At 44.4% G+C, this 19,920-nt stretch overlaps 1 protein-coding gene across 2 annotated transcripts in view; it reads left to right on the forward strand.

Moving 5' to 3' along the window:
• The window catches only part of TDP2 (tyrosyl-DNA phosphodiesterase 2), a 190,790-nt gene that overhangs the window by 102,864 nt on the left and 68,006 nt on the right, over positions 1-19,920 (forward strand). For both annotated transcript variants that reach the window (XM_069613619.1, XM_069613618.1), the window contains 2 exons: positions 15,879-15,970; positions 16,465-16,583. In XM_069613619.1, the coding sequence (XP_069469720.1) occupies positions 15,879-15,970; positions 16,465-16,583 (211 nt within the window). The remainder of the gene's footprint in view (positions 1-15,878; positions 15,971-16,464; positions 16,584-19,920) is intronic.

Raw genomic sequence — 19,920 nt, forward strand, 5'->3', positions numbered from 1 at the left:
CGATTCTATCAAAATGATGTTGGGCCTATTATTCATTATTCACTCTCCATGATACTTCTTCCAAACTCTTTCACTAAAATAATGGAGAAAATCCTAATTAAATTCCTTTGGAAAAATAAAACCCCCAAAATTGCTTTCAATAAACTTAAATCCTGTTAATCTTCTGGTGGAGTGAACTTTCCTGACTTTCCTAAATATCAGAAATCATTTTTACTGTGGCAAATGTCCTTATTCTTAATTTATGAACCTCAGTTCATTAATGCCCCATCGATGGATCATTTTAGAATATAAGCTTATAGCACCTCTATCCTTCTCTTTCTCAAAGCCTCTTCTTGGCCTAGTATTAAAAAGCTTCCTCTCCAGTATTCCTTCAAATAGGCATAGAATTGCTTAATTTTAATCTCTTCTACTACCCAAGACGCCACTAACGCCAATTTCTGGTTTAATAAAGCTTTCCCATTTAAACCCAAACATGATATCTTACCTAAATGGTCCTCGGATGGAATCTTTCTTGTCGCACACTTATTTAGTAATAACTTATCCATACCTTTTCATGAAATCTGTACCCATTTCGAGTCAAAACATATATTTCCGAAGCCATCCCCCATTACTCTCAAAAAACTCCTTCAAAATATATGGAATTAGACTCGTACTCTCACTCTACCAAAGCATCCATGTTTTATTCCATTCTTAATCAGCCCAATTACGCCATTTCTATACTTTGTTCTATGGGATTCTGATTGGAATTTACAAATCTCTCAAGAATTATGGATTACGATTTGGAAACAATGCTTTACTACTTTAGTGGACGCAAACCTTACACAATTACATAGAGCATACTTAACACCACACAGTATTGCTAAAATGACTGACTCCAACCACAGTTTGTTGGTCATGTCAGTCTTCCCCTGCTGATTTTATCCACTCAGTCTATAACTGCAAATTAGTCTTTTCATTTTGGACTCAAATCGGGAAATGCTTACAGAAACTTTAATGTTATGATTGGTGTTTTAGTGAATCCTTACATGTCGTTTATTTCCTCACCTGAATCATTACATTTTTTGGTGTATTGCCTTTCACCTCATTACGTCCAACTGAAAAAATGTGCCGAAATGAACTTATAATTTATGGTGGAACTCCGTTTGCTCCTTTTTATAGAATTGAATTGAATTTTTTTTTTGCTTTATCAAGTAAGACTTTACCAAGATTTCATTACAAATGGAGTGTCTTTAATACGTTATTTGGCATGAATTGTCCTCTCATTATACACAGCATCTTCCTACGATTTCCTTTCCTTATTTGTCTCTAATTGTGTCTTGTCTGTCCTCCCCCGTTTGTTCTTTTTTTTTTTTTCTTTCTCAAAATATTTTTTTTGAAATCTCGGGTCACATAAAGTACATCACAAAAAAAACAACTAGTTAATGTCTTTGTGCCGAAATTTCCTTTTAACTAAATAACAATATGTATGTTGCTCTTAAACTCTTTGTCACACTCCTGTATACAGGTTATGATATGTCACACTCCTGTATACAGGTTATGATATGTTATCATGAACTGGGATTACAAACAATTAAAGAGGCAAGGCGAAGGGGGAGGAAGATAGAGGTAGAAAGGAAGGGAGAAAAAAAAAAGATTCAACATAATATCTTCGGTACTTTTTGTCTAGATCATATACATCAACCATTGTCACAGATTCAACAGGTATTTCACAAGTCTCGGTTGAAAAAACATGTGTTCCTTTTCGGCTACATACTCTAGGAATGGCCCCCAAATGCGCATAAACTTAGGGAGCTTCCTTTCGATCATGGCTGTCAGTTTTTCCATTCAAAGTAATTCCCAAACTTTTACCCACCAATATGCAATGTGAGGACCCTCCACATCTTTCCAAAAGCAGGCTCGCGTGAGCCGAGCAGCCATAAGTAGCTGATAGATTAGTTCGGCTCTGGGGCCCGACATTGAGTAAGACCCGTCTTCGGGGACATCCCCCAGCAGTAGTATTTGTGGGTCCATTGGAAGCAATGTACCGCAAATCTCCTTAATGTTAGATCTTCTCTCTAACCAGAAAGATTGTATGGTCGGGCAATGCCACCATAGGTGATCAAGTCGCCTCTCTCACCACACTCGTACCATCATGCTTCTGGATAGTCTGGGTTCATTGCATGTAGTTTATATGGTGATACCAGCGAAAGCATAGTTTGAGGGCACCCTCCCTAACTGCTGTGCATCGTGAGGACCTCTGGGCCCTACCCCATATTTTTTGCCAAGAGTCCTGGGGGATCGTTAACCGTAGTTCCCTCTCGCACGCTAACATATAGGGTAATTTCTCCTCCATCAGGGCATTCTCAGGAGACGGTAACAAACGGCTGTTCTATGTGACCATTAGCCCTCCATGATTATTAACTCTATCCTTGTAGGGGGTCTAGTGGCTGCTCGAATTATGCTCCGGTGCGTTACCCAATGGTGCAGTTGTAGGTATCTGAATCTCTGTTTCAGGGAGCTTAAATTTCTCTTTACATTGTTCAAAAGTTAGGAGTAAGTTATTATCATAGAGATCTTGCAGTCTTAACGGTTTCTCGTCTGACCAGAGTCTGTATGCGTTAGGTTGAAGACCCGGAGAGAAGGCTGGGTTCTGCGTAATAGGAGAAAGGGGGCCCAATCCGTTTGTAAAGCCCTGTTGTGCGCAGGCTTTATCCCAGCATCGGATCGTAGATGCTGTGGTAGGCAGTAGGGAGCTTTGGTAATTGCATGCTTTTCTTGGGAGGAACGGCAGGAGGCTCAGGGGAGCAGAAGCCGCTGTTTGCTCATAGTCATACCATTTAGGTGAGACCTCACTTGGGTCGGACCAGCCCAGCATTACCGCTACTTGAGCTGCTCGGTAGTATCTCGGGATAGAAGGAAGCCTCAGGCCCCCGAGCGCCTTTCCCCCTCATGAGAAGTCTGCGCGGGAGTCTGGCCATTTCATATGGCTAGGGGAAAAAACAATCTCTTTTTGCAGCTCGAGGATCTCATTCCGGGATTGCTATCGGGAGGGCGTGAAATGTGTATAGGAGTCTTTGGAGCAGGGACATTTTGATTGCGCTAATACGACCGAGCCATGTTATCTCCTGCGTTGTCCATCTTTGCAAGGAGTTTCTGGCTTCCTTTAAAAGATTAGGAAGGTTGGCCTTCAACAGGCCCTCATAAATTGGAGTCAAGCGCACACCTAGGTACGTGATGTATGTGGACCTCCATTGAAAGGGGTATGTGTTCTATAGTGTCACTTAAGTGGCCGGAGGTTCCGACAGGCCCATTCCCATTGATTTTTCCGAATATATCTTGAACCCGGAGATCGTAGAAAATTGGGCCAATAAGTTCATAAGGACAGGTAGGGAGCTGTGGACCTCTCTAAGGAAGCAGAGCACATCTGCGTACAACGCAACTTTATGACATTGCCCTTTGACCTCGAACCCCCGGATCCCCGGGAGAAGGCAGATTTGTTGGGCTAGGGGCTCCATCGCCATTGCAAAGACCAATGGCGGTAGAGGACAACCTTGTCTAGTTCCCCTGTGCCCTGTGCAGTGGTATTTGAGTAGACGACTGCGAGTTGACTCGCACGCGGGTGGATGGAGTCTGAAAGTTTGACAAGATTAGCCTAGAGAATTTTGGGCCAAAGCCAAAACCTTTTAAGACTAGATCCAGATGATCCCAGGACATGCTGTCAAAAGCCCTATGGGCATCCAAGGACGGAAGCAAAAGGGTGCCCGGGATATCGGGTCAATAGCTCGGCGGATGTTATCATGCGCCGATCGGCCCTGGATACATCCAGTCTGATCTCTGTCTCTAATGAGAGATAGAACATATGATTTTGCTGTATATCTTCGCGTCTGAATTAAGGAGGACTATAGGCCGATAGGATGCACATTCTGTTGGATCCTTTCCTGGCTTCAAGATCAGGGTGGTGGCCGCATCTGCCATCGTCTGTGTGACAGTTCCTGCTTCCCACAGGGAGTTAGAGTTTTGTGAGGTGGGCTGTGAGCTCCGCTCTGAAGATTTTATAAAACTTATTTGTAAACCCATCTGGGCCCGGGGCTTTGTCAAGGGGAAGGGTTTTGATCGTATTTTCAACTTCTTGGGCAGTTATAGGGTCCTCCAATGAGGCGCATAAGGTTTGTGGGACCTGCATGATTTGTGCATCTATTATACATTTTTTTGGCACTTTGTAAATCCCCAACATGGGGGGGGCTGTTTGCGCCCTAAAGAAGTTCCCCACAATGTGGAGTTTGCCTTCTTCAGAGGAAACATATCTGCCTGACTGTCTCGCAGGGTGTCTATCCTATTCCGTTTTGCTTGCTTTTTTAATTTAGCCACCAACAATCTATTAGCTTTATTCCCTTTTGTATAAAAGTATTGCTTTGTCCGCATCATATGGTGTGCTGCTCTTGTTGTCTGATGCGCTTCCAGTGCTTTCTTTGCTATGCAAAGATCTCTCAAGGAGCGGCCCGAGCCCTTCTCTTTATGTATTACTTCGAATTTACAGGCCTCATCCTCCAGTTGTGACTGTAAAACCTTTCTGGCTCTACCCCTCAGCAAGCCGTGGCTTGCTCTATCAGATGCCTGCTAATAACTGACTTTGCAGCATCCCACACTACGTCCCAGCCTGTGTTTCCTGTGTCATTCTCCCGAAAGAAGAGATTTATAGTTTCCGCTATGTGAGTTTGGACTGCAACATCCTCCAATAGATCATTAAGTCGCCAAGGTGGTCTCTGGTGGGGTTGCCTGGGGGCGGGGGTCAGTGTTAAGCGCACCGGGGCATGATATGAGAGGGCTTCTGGGAGAATTTCCGACTCTGTCACCCAGGGGTTAAGCATGTCAGAGAGAAAGAACATGTCTAATCTGGAGAACCCTTTGTGAACTGGTGAGAAGTATGTGTAATCTCGTTCCTCCAGATGTAGGAACCGCCACACCTCGATAAGGGAATGTTCCCGCAATAACGTGTTAAGGGATAAGAAGTTTTTCCTGTTTGCCGTTGGGGGTAGTGTCTTATCAACCAAGGGATTGACCACTGCATTGAAATCCCCGTCTAAAATTATCTCACCCTCCACATGCTGTGTCAGGGTTTCCGAGAGCAAAGCAAAAAACAAATCTTATTTAGCATTTGGAGCATATAGCGAGACCAGAGTCATTTTCCGCCCCACAGTATTGACACTGTAAGGAGGAATCTTCCATCACGTACTATCTTCAATGCCTTTAGAGGGATGCCCTTATGCACCAGGATTTCTTCAAGCCACCGGAGGCGAAGAATTTTGTGGGATAGAGTTTATTGTTAAGGTGAAACTCATCGCCGGGTTGAAGGTGGGTTTCCTGGAGGAATAAGAACGCAGAGTCAAGCGTTGCTAGTCTAAGGAGTAATGTGTTGCATTTCAGGGGAGAATTCAAACCTTGGACATTGAGGGTGGTGAATTTAATGTACGCGGTCGCCATTCTGAGGAAGCTCAGGCTTCTGTGATACGCTGGTTGACCTCTTTTCCCGCCGAGAGGGACCCTCTCGCACCACCCTTCCCTCCCCCCCCCCCAGCACCCCCAAAATGTCATCTTGTATGCTTGAGACAACATGAGCGGTCTGGGAGGACCGTAAGTGGGGCAAAAAGGAAGCCCCGCCCAGGGGGCCAGAAGCTAGATTGTGACCTGTGATTGACCAAAGGTGTTTGGGGCCACGAGAAAGACCTAGTGGCAGAATGATCGAAGAATAACCAAGAAAAAACAAAAATACAAGCCATATTAACAAAAACATGAGGCTCCTACTAGCCTCAATCTCTCATCCAACTTTAACAAACCGTCAGAAACTATGGGCAAAATCCACCTGGGGCGCCCCAGTAAAAATATTGAATGCATCTTTTAAACTCTGTGAGGTCCTCTTGAGTCTGACAGACGTTGTGCTAAAGCGCCTTGGTAGGTAGCCTGCACCTTCGCTTCCAGTTCCTGTGAGGCTAGCGCTGTAGTTCCTCAGTCGGATGTCGATGGTCCATGAAGCCCCCTACAGGAAGGTGTAGGGTCTCAACGCTCTTGATAGGACCCAGTCCCGAATTCATCTCAGGGCGAATCGGGGCAATGCCATGTCATCATTGTCTTCATAAGGCCCCCGATTAGTTTCATGCCACCAGAGGTTAATTTGTACTGTCTATCCTCTTCAATCGATTCCTTTCAGTTAAGTGTCTGTCCTGGATGACTTTTGAGTTGTTTAGTGGGTCCGTAGTGAGCCCCTTCGAGACCGATCGCCATGCTAGGTTCCGTGCCCGCAGCCTATCATGTGGCTCGGTGCATAGTACAAAAGGATTGTAGGAGCGCATCTCTCCTTCAGTTGACCCTGTCACCGGTCAACAAGGTGCTATCATGTTCTCAATTGGTTCCATGGCCAATGTTTCTTGGTGAGTGCCCATGTCGTTTGACGGGTGCGGAGTGTCTGTGCCGTCCGTGGTTTCCATTTCCTGGTGTGGGGGTCACCCCACTCGTCGCCAACCCCTGGGCTTTCTCCATTTGTCTTTTGGCATGGGTTGAAAGTCAGGATTTACCCATTCTTGGGAGCCTCGCTCTGGGGTGACTTCAGCGCTTCTTTCCGCCATTAGATCTTTTGCCTCCTCTTCTGAAGAGATTATATAGTGTTGGTTGTAGAAGTCGAAGATCAATTAACAAGGAAATCCCCAGCAATGGCGAATCTTCCGGGCTTGCAGCCATGAGGTCACCCTCTGCAACCAACGGCAGCTCACGAGGGTGTATTGGGGAAAGATCCTGAAACAGCTGTATTGATTCAGATTTCCTGGCTGCCACCATAATTTCTTCTTTCTGGCGGAAGAAGTGCACCCGGGTAAGGACATCCGCGAGGAGGTTCCTCCTCTGTTGGACCAACGAGTATACGCGATGGGTCCTGTCTAAGAATAGTGTCTCAGAGGAGGGAAGACTCAGTAGATTTCGGAACAGTTCACTTACATAGCTAGACAATTACTGGTCTGAGACTTGCGGGGGAACCCCTCGAAGGCGCACATTGTTCCTCCTTGACCTATTTTCAAGGTCTGCCTGCTTTCCCAAGATGTCCTCTAGCTGCTCCTCGATCTCGATCGTCCTCACCCGCTCCGTGAGCACTTCAGTATTGTGCGTTTGTTTGCATGTTATATTTTCTAGTTCATTGACCCTGGCTTCAAGTCCTCCAAGATGGGTCGTTAAGTCTGACAGCGATCTGGCCAAAAAGTCCTTTGAAGTTTTGATCTCCGATTTGATTTCTTGGGTAATCTCTTGTTTAAAAGATTTTAGCATCTCTTCAAAGTCATTTTTAGAGAATGCCATGTCTGGAGATTTCGCTGTAGCAGGGGCTGGGTGAATATCTGCTGTCTTTCTGTCTTTGGAGGGTGGGTGCTGGCTGAGGTGCTAGGAATGCTTTAATGCCCTGTGTTTTCCACCTCCCTATTGCTTTAGATATCGCAGAGAGATCAGAAACTGAGTGTTTCAAGGGCTAGGTGCATGCCCACATGGAACTGGGAGACAAGCCGGCGCAATTGGTCTGCAGTTGTATGGAGTTGTACGGGGCTATCAAGGGGACGTCCTAGACATAAACCCCTTCGAAAGGCGTTGGACTAAGCAGATCCGGCTCTCTGTTTATCAGGCACGCTTTCCACCTTATGGCATAGTGCAGTCCAGGGTCACTAGTACAGGACTTTAAGAGCCAATCGCTGGCTAGAGTTTAGCACTTTGAGATGCAGTTGCCGCTACGCAGGGGCCTTTGTTGGAATGGGCTTCCCCAGTAGGGTTTAAGGGCGAGAACCACCCCAGACAGACAGCCTGGATAAATCACAGGGGGCCTCGGCCTCACCCCACTACATCAGGCCAAACCACCCAAATTAAGGGGTCACAGGACTATTGCTTCATTCCACTCGCCTTCATACCTTCAGGCCAGGTTTCCTCCCCAGTGTGCCGCTTGCTAGGCTAGCATTCCTCTTCACGAAGCTGTTGTCTGCTGGATCAGGATCCGCAGCGTCCCCCGTGGTTTTCAAGGAGGCGGGACTACCGCGGCCGTTAGAGGCAGGCGCCAGGCATTCCAACCCACCATGGCTCCGTGCGTGAGTAGGGCTTCTTCTGGTCCTGGGCTCTGGTGGCATTCCCAGGACAGCAGGGCACAATCCGGACTGATGAACACCAGGTGAGCGTGTGTCCGTGTGGCACCCCTCCTCCAGTCAGCGCGGACAGCACCCCACAAGATCCTCAGAACCACCAGCCACCGTCATCCAGCCTGGCAGTAGACCAGCGGAGCTCGAGGGAGGGGGTGGAGGGTGTCTTCCACCCTGTCTGACCTTTTGGATGTTCTGACAAACTTCTGCTTTTGTGCGACGTTGACTAGCACATTTTTATTATTTTATTATCATCTGGAACCTTCAAAGCAGCAGGGCTGGGATAGGGATTTCTTCTTTAAGTGAATCGGTTGGAACCCTGTCTACTCCTCAGTCTCCTGTATCTGACCTACCACAGTATCTACATCCTGAAAAATGGCGCGCCTGACTGCTAGTTCATTTAATGCTTATACGGTTTTAAATGAGGAATATAATGCATTGATATGATTTATTATATTATAGCTTATTTCATTTAGTAATAAAAACTCCATAAACCGGTTTATCTCGTAGATAATTAACACAGTATAACATTGGTCTACAATTCTATGAAACTAGCGCCTAGATAACTTTGTGTTATGTGTGCTGCAAATAACAAAACAAACTGGTACATTTCTCAATTGATCGCCCATAGATATGATACATTTATTTGGATATTCTTACACATTATGCTTCCTAAGCGAGCAGCCTTCAACATTCAGCAAAACGTTAGTAGACCACTTCTCTTGCTTGCATATTTCTGCCTATTCTAATCACACGCCCTATTCCCCTCACTTTTCGTATACTTAAGCATTCTTTTGTAATCGCCAACCCACCTTATGTGTTTTTCTATGCTTTATATGAAGCGGAGCGATGCTCTGGTGCCTGATAGATTGAGGCAAAGCCTTGCTCTGGAAATCACTGACTTCCTGAAAATCACAAACTCTTAAGGGCGGTTCTGCAAATGTGAGCGTTTTGTTTAACTTCTTGGTTCCCAATTTACTGCTTTACCCACCAATCATTCCAATCTTCCCAATTTTCTGCGTGGGTGTTTACAGTGTAACAGTATTTTGACTTAGCTGGCTGTCTCTATTTTTCTTAGAGGGATTCACTGTTGCGCTGCCAGAAGACATTGTAACTTTGATGAATGCTTCAAGCCCAGAGGGTGCAAAAATCATTGCATGTTCATTAACATTTCTTATTTAACTTGAATTTTTTAAGGCGTATTCTAGCCATATCCCTGGAAACCATCAGTGTATGTCCTCTGTTTTACTTGGTTAATTTCTCATGCAGTGTGGACCTGATTAGACATTTAAAACTAGAATTAATCTGAAACGAACTTGGAACAAACCCCGATGCAAATGGTTGCATCATGAACTTGTTTCTCGAGCGTGCAGTTGGGGATGACATCCACTGCTGCCCTGTGCCCCAGGTTTGACTGGGGTGGCTTAAACCACAACATTGTGAACATAAATCAATAAAGAAACCGAGAAAGAGGAAAGGAATGAACTCCGAAGTAATAAAGTATCAGTAGGTATTGTGACCTAAAGCTGTCCTACATTTACTGTTACATAAACCTATCTTGTATTAGAGCGTTTCTCGGCACTCACGTCAATATAAGGAAAAATACTTAAGATATTGTGGTTTATAATGAACCTGTAGGAAACAATTTGTTGCAATAAAATAAAAGACGGGGTTGCAATAGATTTCCCATTTTATTGCTAACGCTATTGTCGTGTGGATCGCCAACGTATTCCATGAGGTGGACCATCATTTGCATATATGGGGAGAGTGTGTGAATTGCCAGAGAGAAGCTATCCAGTCTACCAGCCCCCAAACCTTGTATAATAAAAGCCAAATGAGGACCCTGTGGAGGGTCAGAAGGAGGACGACGCGTACACAGTGACAATTATATTGGTATGTTTACTAAATGATAAGAAAAAGCCTTACTTTCCCTATTGCTATGTGGGTGTTCCCTTCCTTTATAAATAACTAAGGTGCTCGTCCGTTGTCAGGAAGTCATAAAACATTAAAAAGGTCAGCTGTCCAAAAACGAATCCTAACCGACCCTACCGCTATTGTAATAAAACGTCTTCCTTCTCCCGATTGTCTTTTCTCTCAAGATTTTTTTCTTAGTAGGTTCATTTCAAATCGTCTCTTGTAACTCTTTCACATGCTCTTTGGGGATTTCTCTCATCTTTAGGGATTGTTTTCCAGGAATCCCTTTTTGTTTCTCGGTTTTATGTCTTTTTCCACACTGAAGTGCCTTTTGTACTTGGGTAGCATATACTTCCTTAGCCGTGATATACTTTCACTCGCCCTCGTGGGGTGGTTTGGTTGGATTATCTCTTACTCTTGTGGGCCTCTCTTGTCCTCTTCATAGGATTCCCCTTCCGGTTTACAGTCTCTTCTTTTAACATATGTTTAGTTTCCCCCTCTTCCCAGGGTATTTCTCTCTCTCTTACTGATATCTCTTCCAGCTTTTATCATGATTCATTCTTTCACATTACTTTAGCTCCACTTCATCGACTTCAATGCGACTGTCTATTCAATTCTACCGAAATAGAGTTCTTGCTATTCCATAATGAACCCCCAGCAGCCTAAACATTAACTTGGATTCTGTAGGGGGAAGTCTTTGGGGCCTCTTTGTTCTAGATTTCTTTGGTTGATTGTTTTCTAAATGTCCCAGTCTTCTCCCTTGTCCCGCTATCCGTGTGAGGTGTTAACGCTGTAGGTAACTGGACGATTTGCTGCTTTCGCAAATGTAGATGTTTCGGCTTTGTTCTCTGGGCACCCTGCCCACCATGAAGTTGTCATGAACACGCCACCACTGTCTGCTCCTCAGCTTCTCCTGTGTGGATGCCGTACATCTGGTGGCTAGCCCTCACCCAGAGAAGTCGCGGGCTGTGCAGCTCTCAAGGACTCATCCCCTCTCAGTTGTCACACTACCAAGGAGCCTTCCCTGCTTGCGTACGTGTCTCTCTGCCTCAGCATGTCCTCCCCTTTAAACAAAACTCCCTTTAACTGGGATTAGAAAATTTGAAGTGATAGATCCTCTTTCTTGTTGGTAACAGTATATTTTATTTTTCTCTTCAACCAAGTCTATGGAATGTGTACTGTCTGTGCATCCGATGTTCCCATGTGTGTCATCATGGATTATGACTTGGGAGTTCCTCACTGGAACGGGAGTCCTTGTCCCCAAAGGGGGAGTCTATATCCCAGTGAGGTCTCACTTGCCTTGACCCCCTAGGGAGGGTGTTGCAGAGTGGGCTCACCTCCCTAGCCTCATTGTGGGTTGCCGGGGGTTGGTGGGTGCTCCTTCTTAGAGGGGAAAGGGATAAATTCCCTTGATTCACAACTTCCTAAACAATATAGCAGTTAGGTGATCTACCGCTCCCAGTAGTAAAACAAACCGGTCCTCTGCAAGTGACTTCAGCTATCAATCTTTTTAATGAGAACTTGCTCCCAAAAAGGTTGTATAATAAAACTGTCCCACCATAGATGAAGTGTTATGCCCACATCCAGCATATATCTCTAGCAGAAAGGTAAAACGGATTGAAACATTCTATGAAGACAAAATGGTGTTGAATACCTTTGAAAACAATTCTTATAACTGTGCTCCTTAATTGATGTGGACAGAGTCATATTTGCTGCGCTATTTGCCCAAGAAAACTGTCTATTTCCATACCTAACTCCTCTGACCAAGCTTGCATGTATTTGTGCAGGAGGGGCGGGAAGGGATACAATTGAGAGAAATTTGTGTAAAATTGTAACTCTTAACTGTGATGCCAGTCAAGTGAGTCCTCCAATCCTGTGGTTTCATGTGCACCTATAATTTATAATTCATTATTTAAAACAAGCTTAATACCCATAGGTTTCTAAGCGCGGACCCGGGGATCGAACCTGTGTTGCTCCGCTTTGTCTTGCTTACAAGGTGAGCGTGTTGCCCTTTTGCCCAATTACTTAGCAGTATATACACTGCAAGCATTCCATCTCGGGGACCATTGACCTTGTTTTACACTGTTCAAAAGTTAGGGGAGAACCATGCTTGTAGAGCTGACGTAGACTGGTTAGGCCACCCAATATCCAGCTAAGAAAGGAGGGTAATGAGAGCAAGGACACCAATATGGATTTCTGAAAAACTTAAGTAGAGATGGATACAATGACATTTTGTATTTCCATCTTGCCTGTTTCCAATACGTTATACTGTTATTGTGATTAACTTATACGTTGGTTGCTTTCTTATCTGTGAGTGTGAGATCCCCAGGATAAGCAAAAGCGCTACTGAAGCTACCATTTGTCGCCATTTCTTGGCTGAACTCTCATACAACCATTCCTAAATCACTTGAAATTGAGATGCTAACAGATAACACTGCAAGTTAGGCAGCAACAAACCACTTCCTGATTTAACTGCCATCAAAGTGGCCCAAACCATTCTGGGTATTTGATTGGACCAAATAAATGCAAGTGTAGATTGTGCTTGTTCAAGCCATTGATAAAAGTGGATAAAGTCCATTCCAATGATCTGCTGTTCCAGAACTGTTGGTATAGGGAACACATCAAGAAGATTGGTTTCCCCCAATATTCGATTCAAACTCTGAGGATTGGTTAATTCTGGGTTGTTACATGCACACCACAAAAATCTTCCTTTGTTTGAACTTCCATGAAGTAAGAGGCTAGTGCCTTTAGTAAAACACTTTAGTAAAACACTTCAGCAGCCCCAGAATCTAGGAAGGCCAGAAGCTATTTTTGGAATACCTTTACTTGCAAATGATGTGTGGGCTATTCCTTTGGTTTGGCACAGCGACCTTTGATAATCCTTTACAGAAAGATGGGGACCCTCTTATCCCGACTTCCAGGTAAGCTCTTCTAGAGCCTTTCTGTTCTTTGAATTCATCTATAATCCCTTGAATGAAGATTTGACAATGCATCTAGAGGTCTAATTGTTTTTCATTCTGAGGGTTTTCCCAGTTTAATTTCCATCTTGATTTTTTTTCCAATACAAAAAAAAATACATTCTCCATAGCGCTTCATTGGAATGTTCTTCAGTTGTGCTTATCTTTTGGTCATGTCACCCTTCTGACTGACTCCTTTGGCGAATTCCAATTTGTTCCCCTCAGGGAAGATCCCGGGTTAACCACATTAATATAGCAGATGTTATCCTTGTTATCCAGAGTGGATGGGACGTCCTGTTGAGTTCTGCTCAATGGATGCTCTTCCATGTCTCGCTACACGTCTCCCTAGGCCCCTGCTAAAGGCTATGAAAAGGTTGTTTTCCTGATACCCAAAAGGCCATGGCTTCTGTTCCCCGCCACCTGCTTTTCTAGATCCTTCTTTGAGTTAAAAGTAAAATTTCCAGTAGAGTTCTCTTGGAAAACAACCAAATGGGGTTCCCCTTTCTGTTTCTATGAGCTGCGAGTTATGTTTGTTTCTCCCAACTGCTTTGAGGTGCTCTTATTCCTTGTTTCTACCTGTGGCTCCTTTGCACTTCCACTTTAGGGTCCGCCACTCTCTCCGAGATCCTCATTTCAGCCCCTTGCTTGTATTATGCGGCCAAACTCTCCTCATTTGCCTGCACTTTTTAGTTGGTTTTTGTATTTTTTTAGATTCTTTTCTCCTTACACTTGTCTATCCATTCCATCCCATTTCTGGAAATCTATGCTTTTATTCTGTTCCGATTTTGGGGAATTGCTTCCCTCTGCCCTTGTTAGGCTTTCACTTTCTGGGATTCTCTATTTGGTTATCATTTCAGGTAGATGCTCGTTTTCTTCCCTACCTTGGATTTCACAGTGCCCTTTCTGTGAAGGCCTGTGCTTGGGGCTCTTTTTGGGGAAGACCTTCCCTGCTCCCCTCTGTAGGCTATTGATCTTTGGGGTTCTTTTCAGAGGTGTTCTCTTCTCTCCACAAACCCCCCAAGCATTTTACTTTGTCGATTCTATAGGATCCTCTGCTTAATTCTGTTTGCTACTTGTGAGATGCCATCTTGGGTCATTGCCTCTGCTTTAGGTGTCCCCTTCAAACCTTTTTTCTGATCTTTAACAAAAGACCTTTCTCTGGTATCCAGACCAGTGTGTCCACCTCGGTTTCCTCCCCTGGGTAGCCTTCTGTTCTCGGATCTCCACAGGCATGTCAATCTTCTGATGTGGTCTTTGTAATTTTGATGGTGGCAACATCTTCCTCCTTAGCTTATTTCTCTGGCTGCTTCCTTTTGGCTCTGGCCAATTCCTGCCCTTCCTCAGATTTGGGTTCCATTCTTTTAAACCCCCCCCCATGACTGGCTGGTGGCTCTTTTCGCAGACTGCTTTACTTCAATAGTGGGCCCAATTTGCTGTTGAAAAGGCACCCTCTCCTTCTCTTCGAACGTCTGAAAAATACTTATTGCAGGGCCACCTTTCTATGTCATGCTTGTCTTGGATATCCATGAATGATGAAACTCTTTGCAGTTGACCGCTCTTCTGTGGCCCACTCTGCTCTGCCTTTGTGGATTCTCCTGTGACTGTTTCCCTTCTAGTCCAGCTCCACTTTTGTTGTTGAGCCTCTACCGGATTGTCCCGTGAGGCGTCATATTGTAAGCTGTCCATTTTCAAGACTTGCCCCTAACTGTACAATACTTTCTCTACTAGTGGTCCAGTGTTCCTGTGGGCATGCTAGGCGTTGTAATCATCAAACCCTCTTCTTCCCCACCATTTGGGCACTGTGCAGTGGTTTTCATGGAATCATCGCTGAAGGTTTTCCTAGTAGACTTACTAATTTTCCCTTCCTTGGAAATGGGAATTCTGGTAGAAGGCTTGGAAGAGAAGATACTGCTTTCATCCAAGTGTGGGAAACCAGAAACTCGGTCATGTAACAAAGACCGTTGGATCATTCTGTCAAGGTGATTGATGCAAACACTTTGAAGTCATATCTCCATGTGTCAAAGCAAAAACAAAGAGGTGATGGTTGGAAAGTTTAGAATTAATCTTAACCACTGGCATTGCTATGTGTAACCTTCCCAACCATCGTTCTTCGCTAGCCAAGCCATTGGGAAAGACCATATGCAAAATCAGGCTTGGTCCCACCCCAAAAGGAGGCAGTCCAGCCCAAACTACTAGGTCCCATCCCTTCTGCACGAGACCACAAGCATCCCCAAACATGTTCGGCCTTGTTGGGCCTCGTCAGTGAGGAGTAGCTTGGGTCTCTAAGCCCAGCAAGCACGGGACCCACGTGGGACAGGTATGCCGAGAGACCCAAGCTACTACTCGCTGATGACGCACAACAAGGCTGAAACATGTCTGGGGATGCTTGTGGTCTTGTGCAGAAGGGATGTGATAGAGCAGTTCGGGCTGGACTACCCTTTTGGGGGGTGGGACAAAGCCTGATTTGCATATGGCCTTTCCCCTTTTGTAATGGATTGCAGGTGAAGAATGGTGGTCTGGAGGGTTGCCTAGAGCAATGCCAACAATTTATTCTAAACCTTCCAGCCATCACCTCTTTTGTTATGCTACATCTCCATGCATCATACAGCGTCTTTGGCTGTATGACGTTGGTTACCCTCTTCCTAGAGTTGCATCGTCTTTCTGTCCTCAAATCGGTAAAATAAACCCAATGCAAATACCAACCCAATTGGGCGGGGGGATTTCAGAGTCAAATGCCAGTGGCTCATTGAGTAAATACATATTTAAAAAAAGAAAAAGTTAATCCTTTTTTTTCCTAGCCAGCCCATTGTGCATCTCTTGAGATAAGTTGCCTTTAACCTATTCTGATCTTCACTTCTTTTTATCCATCCAGGTACAGCCCAGATGTTGTTTTTCTTCAAGAGGTCATTCCTCCATACCTTTACTACCTGGAGAAGAGGGCAGTCAGCTACACAATTATTTCTGGTATGATCAAAAATAGTGTTTACCTACCCAGATCTAAAATACACAACATTGGTTGTAGTTTAGTTTTGCATCTTCTATTTTAAGTTAGTAACATGCAGTTTGAGCAATTTCACTGGATCCGCAACAACTCTTGTGACGATAGGAGTATAACTATGTCTTCAATTTAACAGTGTATGTGCTACAACTATTAAAAGCACTGCTCATTTCCTGGTTATATCTCGGCAGGTGTATATATATATATATATATATATATATATATATATATCCTTCTGGTATTTGCAGATAAGAGCTTATTAGATCCTTGAAAATGACCTCTCGTTATGTTGAAGGTGTAAAATTAGGTGCATTTCTTTCCTTTGGGGTGGAGGTGAATTATGTGGTAATTGCATTGCTACAGTATAGTTCTCCACAGCTTGGGGTGCCATTGAGGTTAGTTTGGCAAGGATGATTTTTTAAATGGCCATTTGAACTGAATGTTTTGTCCTGTTCTTCAGGTAACGAAGAGGGTTATTTTACTGCCATTATGTTGAAAAAATCTAAGGTTAAATTGATCAGTCATGAAGTGACCCCCTTCCCGTCATCCCAAATGTTGAGGAACCTCCTTACCGTTCACGTGAGTACTTGCTACATCCATGACCAACCTTGTACATTGATTTGCTGACTCCTATGTTGTTTTTGCCACGCTGAAAGGCAGAGTATGTTGCATTGGCGTAGTGTTCATCTTTTACACATTAGATCTTCAAAGATGTGTGGTGGTGTTGGTAAGCTAATTATACATTTGTACAATAATGTTTGTCTTGGACTAGTATCAGTTCATTTCAATTGGACATCTATCTTTTTTTGCTAAAATTACAGAGGGTGAACTGAATATTGCTTTGCTGGTTGGTCGACATTCTCAATGGTATAATAATTGAAAAAGAAATTCATGTACAATGATTTGAAATCATAAGATATTGTCTAATACGTATACCCAGGTGTGTAAACCATCTGTGAACTCTGACTCTCAGTAACCCCTATTCTGTATTTTCTCTCCCCACTGCATGCTATTAATAGCCTTGATTGCAAGTCCGTTTTGCCAATTAAAACTGTAATGGTTTCTACTGGGACCATTTGCAGCATCTTGGGGTTTGGACATGAGAGAACTTCTGCAAGTTAGATTGAAATACCATGAGGCCCCATAAAAAGATTGATTTTTGCTGAAACTGTTTCCAATATGCTACTTGAATCTTGTCCAGTAAGTAGATGGTTGACTGTTAACATGACACGTACATTAATTCCACATATCCATATATAGACAACAGATGAGGACATGCGTTTTACTGTGATTTATTGATACTTTTCAAAAATATCAATAAATGACAAAACATTCTATAGTTCTAATAGTGAGTGATGACTTGGCCTATGTTAATGTCTGGAGTGGTTCATCCTTTTTAGAAAGAAGCCAATGTTGGAACCTTCTGTCCAGAAGGATATGCACTTGATCCTGTCCATTCAGTAAAACAACCTTCGTCAGGACAAAAACAGGAAACTCAATGGATCCCATTGCTCACCGTAGGGTGAGCCGCACCACCTCCATCTCTAAGTTATGGGGGAAGAGCAGATCTGATGGATAAATCCTCACGCCACTTGCATGTGCATCCGCATAAATTTGGACCAACTTCTATTATAAGAAGCATTTCTCCCCTTATTTTTTGAATTCCTTCATCCTGGCCTGCCTCAAGTACCCCGCTGCAGGCAGGATAGCGAATGGTCAAGATCCCAAGATTCAAGCTAAAGAACGCACTGGTTGTGTAGAGCCCCACTGTTGATGTTGGTGAATGGATCAACTTCATCCTCTACTTCATTGCACGTCAGACAATGTTACCCTTCATCTCCATCCAGTGCAAAACCATCTTGCAGGCTTTCAGTATTGCCATACCCCTAGCTTCTCTTTGCTCCCCACTGTTAGGGAGATTTCCCTCAACCCCTGTGCTCAAGGTCCATAAGTATGTCTTCCAGACTTGGGATTCCAGTGATTTCCCTCAAGCTCACCTAAGTGGTAGTGTGGCAGAGGAGCGCAAGGCCACGTGAGGTGGAGCGCATATATTTTTATGAAAATATTTTTTATTACATTAAAATCTTTATATAACAAAACAAGTAACAAAACACATTTATTTTGCAAAGGTTACTTACCTGTCAGTGTTTTGTAAAGTTCATTAGACATTCCTAGAAGGAAAAATAAAATCATGTGTGTGTAAAACACTTTTCTTGTCTAGGATGGAGAATCTTTAGAAGAGGACAAGGGAATCAGTTGTACGGTATAATGCATTCTTTGGCGGGAAAGAGTTACCTTCTGTGAAGCATCCCAAGGAACAATTTCTGGAATTCTGATGGAATGAAACCCATTGGAGACTGTGTGAAGAGGGACACGGAGATGAAGAAACAAATGACGAAAGGACTCGCCAGCAGTGCCGGAGAGTGGGGAGAGCAATACCATGGACCCAAAAACAGTTCTGCAGCAGTGGTTTTGCAGATTCCTGAGGAATCAACGTGCACATTGTTCAGCAACAACCTTAGTAGGAACCCTAGGACCCTCGAGTTGGTTAATTATTTGACATCTGGTGGTTCCCATGTTGAGGGTAGAAGCTATAGGAGCCAAAAGGCGAAGAAGCATCTGCTCAGCAGAAGACACTGATGCCCGGTTCCTCTGCCATCCTCAAGCACAGTATTCTGCATTGAAGTGTTTGGTCAGTTGGGGACCCCAAGGAAGAATGATTATTGAAGAAAAGCTGGTGCACTTAAAGTGGAGAAGAGCCAGCCATGTAAGAAATACCATGAGACTAGTTTGCAGGTTCGGTTGAAGGCAGTGCAGGCATCTGGAGTTTACCAGATGGGTAGATGGAACTCAGGTGCTTCCCTGACGCCCTGGGATGAAGAAACTCTTAGGCACAAAGAGTCTTCAAAGTCCTGTCCGCGATGCACCTCCCAATTCTGAATCTAGCGATGCAGAAGTTTCAGAAAGACTGGCATCTGAGCAAGAGCTGGGAGTACATTGTTTCCACTTTTCGGGAGTACCACAATCTGTTTCTTCTAGAGGAGTGTCAAAGGATTGTGGTTCAAAGCTTGGTCCTTTTTCTAGCAGCAGGGTTCCCAGAGTGCAGGTTCAGAGTTCCAGCAGTAGATGTTTCACACGCACACACTTCAAACACTCCCATGCGCGCACGCACACACAAACACACACACACACACACACACACACTTCAAACACTCCCATGCGCGCGCGCGCACACACACACACACACACGCACACACACACGCACACGCACACGCACACGCACACGCACACGCGCACGCGCACGCACACACTTCAAACACTCCCATGCACGCACACACACACTTCAAACACTCCCATGCACACAGGAATTGAACCGCACTATCCCAGAAAGGCATATGCCAGGAAGACTACAGAGGCATTCAGTGGCCCAAGATGGTCACTTCCGCTTACACACACTGAGAGTCTAGGGTTTGCCATGTGACCTGCTCAGGTCTTTGAGGCAAATAAATGCCACCTGCATTTGGGTGAAATGGAGGAAGAGCCAAAAAGGACCCAATCACGTAAAATGGTTCCACCCAGTTGGAGCCATATTGCACATAGCAAAAAGCCACTACCAGCCATCTCCCATGGCTAATAGATAAGGGAGTACCATCTTTGGGCCACTCATTGGGTACTCTTGCCTTGGGGGTCATGAGGACACTTAAATGAGAGCACATTAAAACAAAGCAGTGCTCTGTCAGGCATTGGACTAAGACTGTTTGTGGGGGGGAAAAGGGGTTAAAAAAAACAAGAAATTCAGCAAAGAGTTGAGGCAGTCCCTCAAAACTGGGCAAAAGAACTCCAGAGTGGAATTCTGCCCTAGATCCCGAGGCTCTGACACTTGGCTCAATCATTGCTGGTCAGTCAGAGCCAGAAC

The sequence above is a fragment of the Ambystoma mexicanum genome, chromosome 5p (genome assembly GCF_040938575.1).
Source record: "Ambystoma mexicanum isolate Mex_15411 chromosome 5p, UKY_AmexF1_1, whole genome shotgun sequence".
NCBI classification, from domain to species: domain Eukaryota; kingdom Metazoa; phylum Chordata; class Amphibia; order Caudata; family Ambystomatidae; genus Ambystoma; species Ambystoma mexicanum.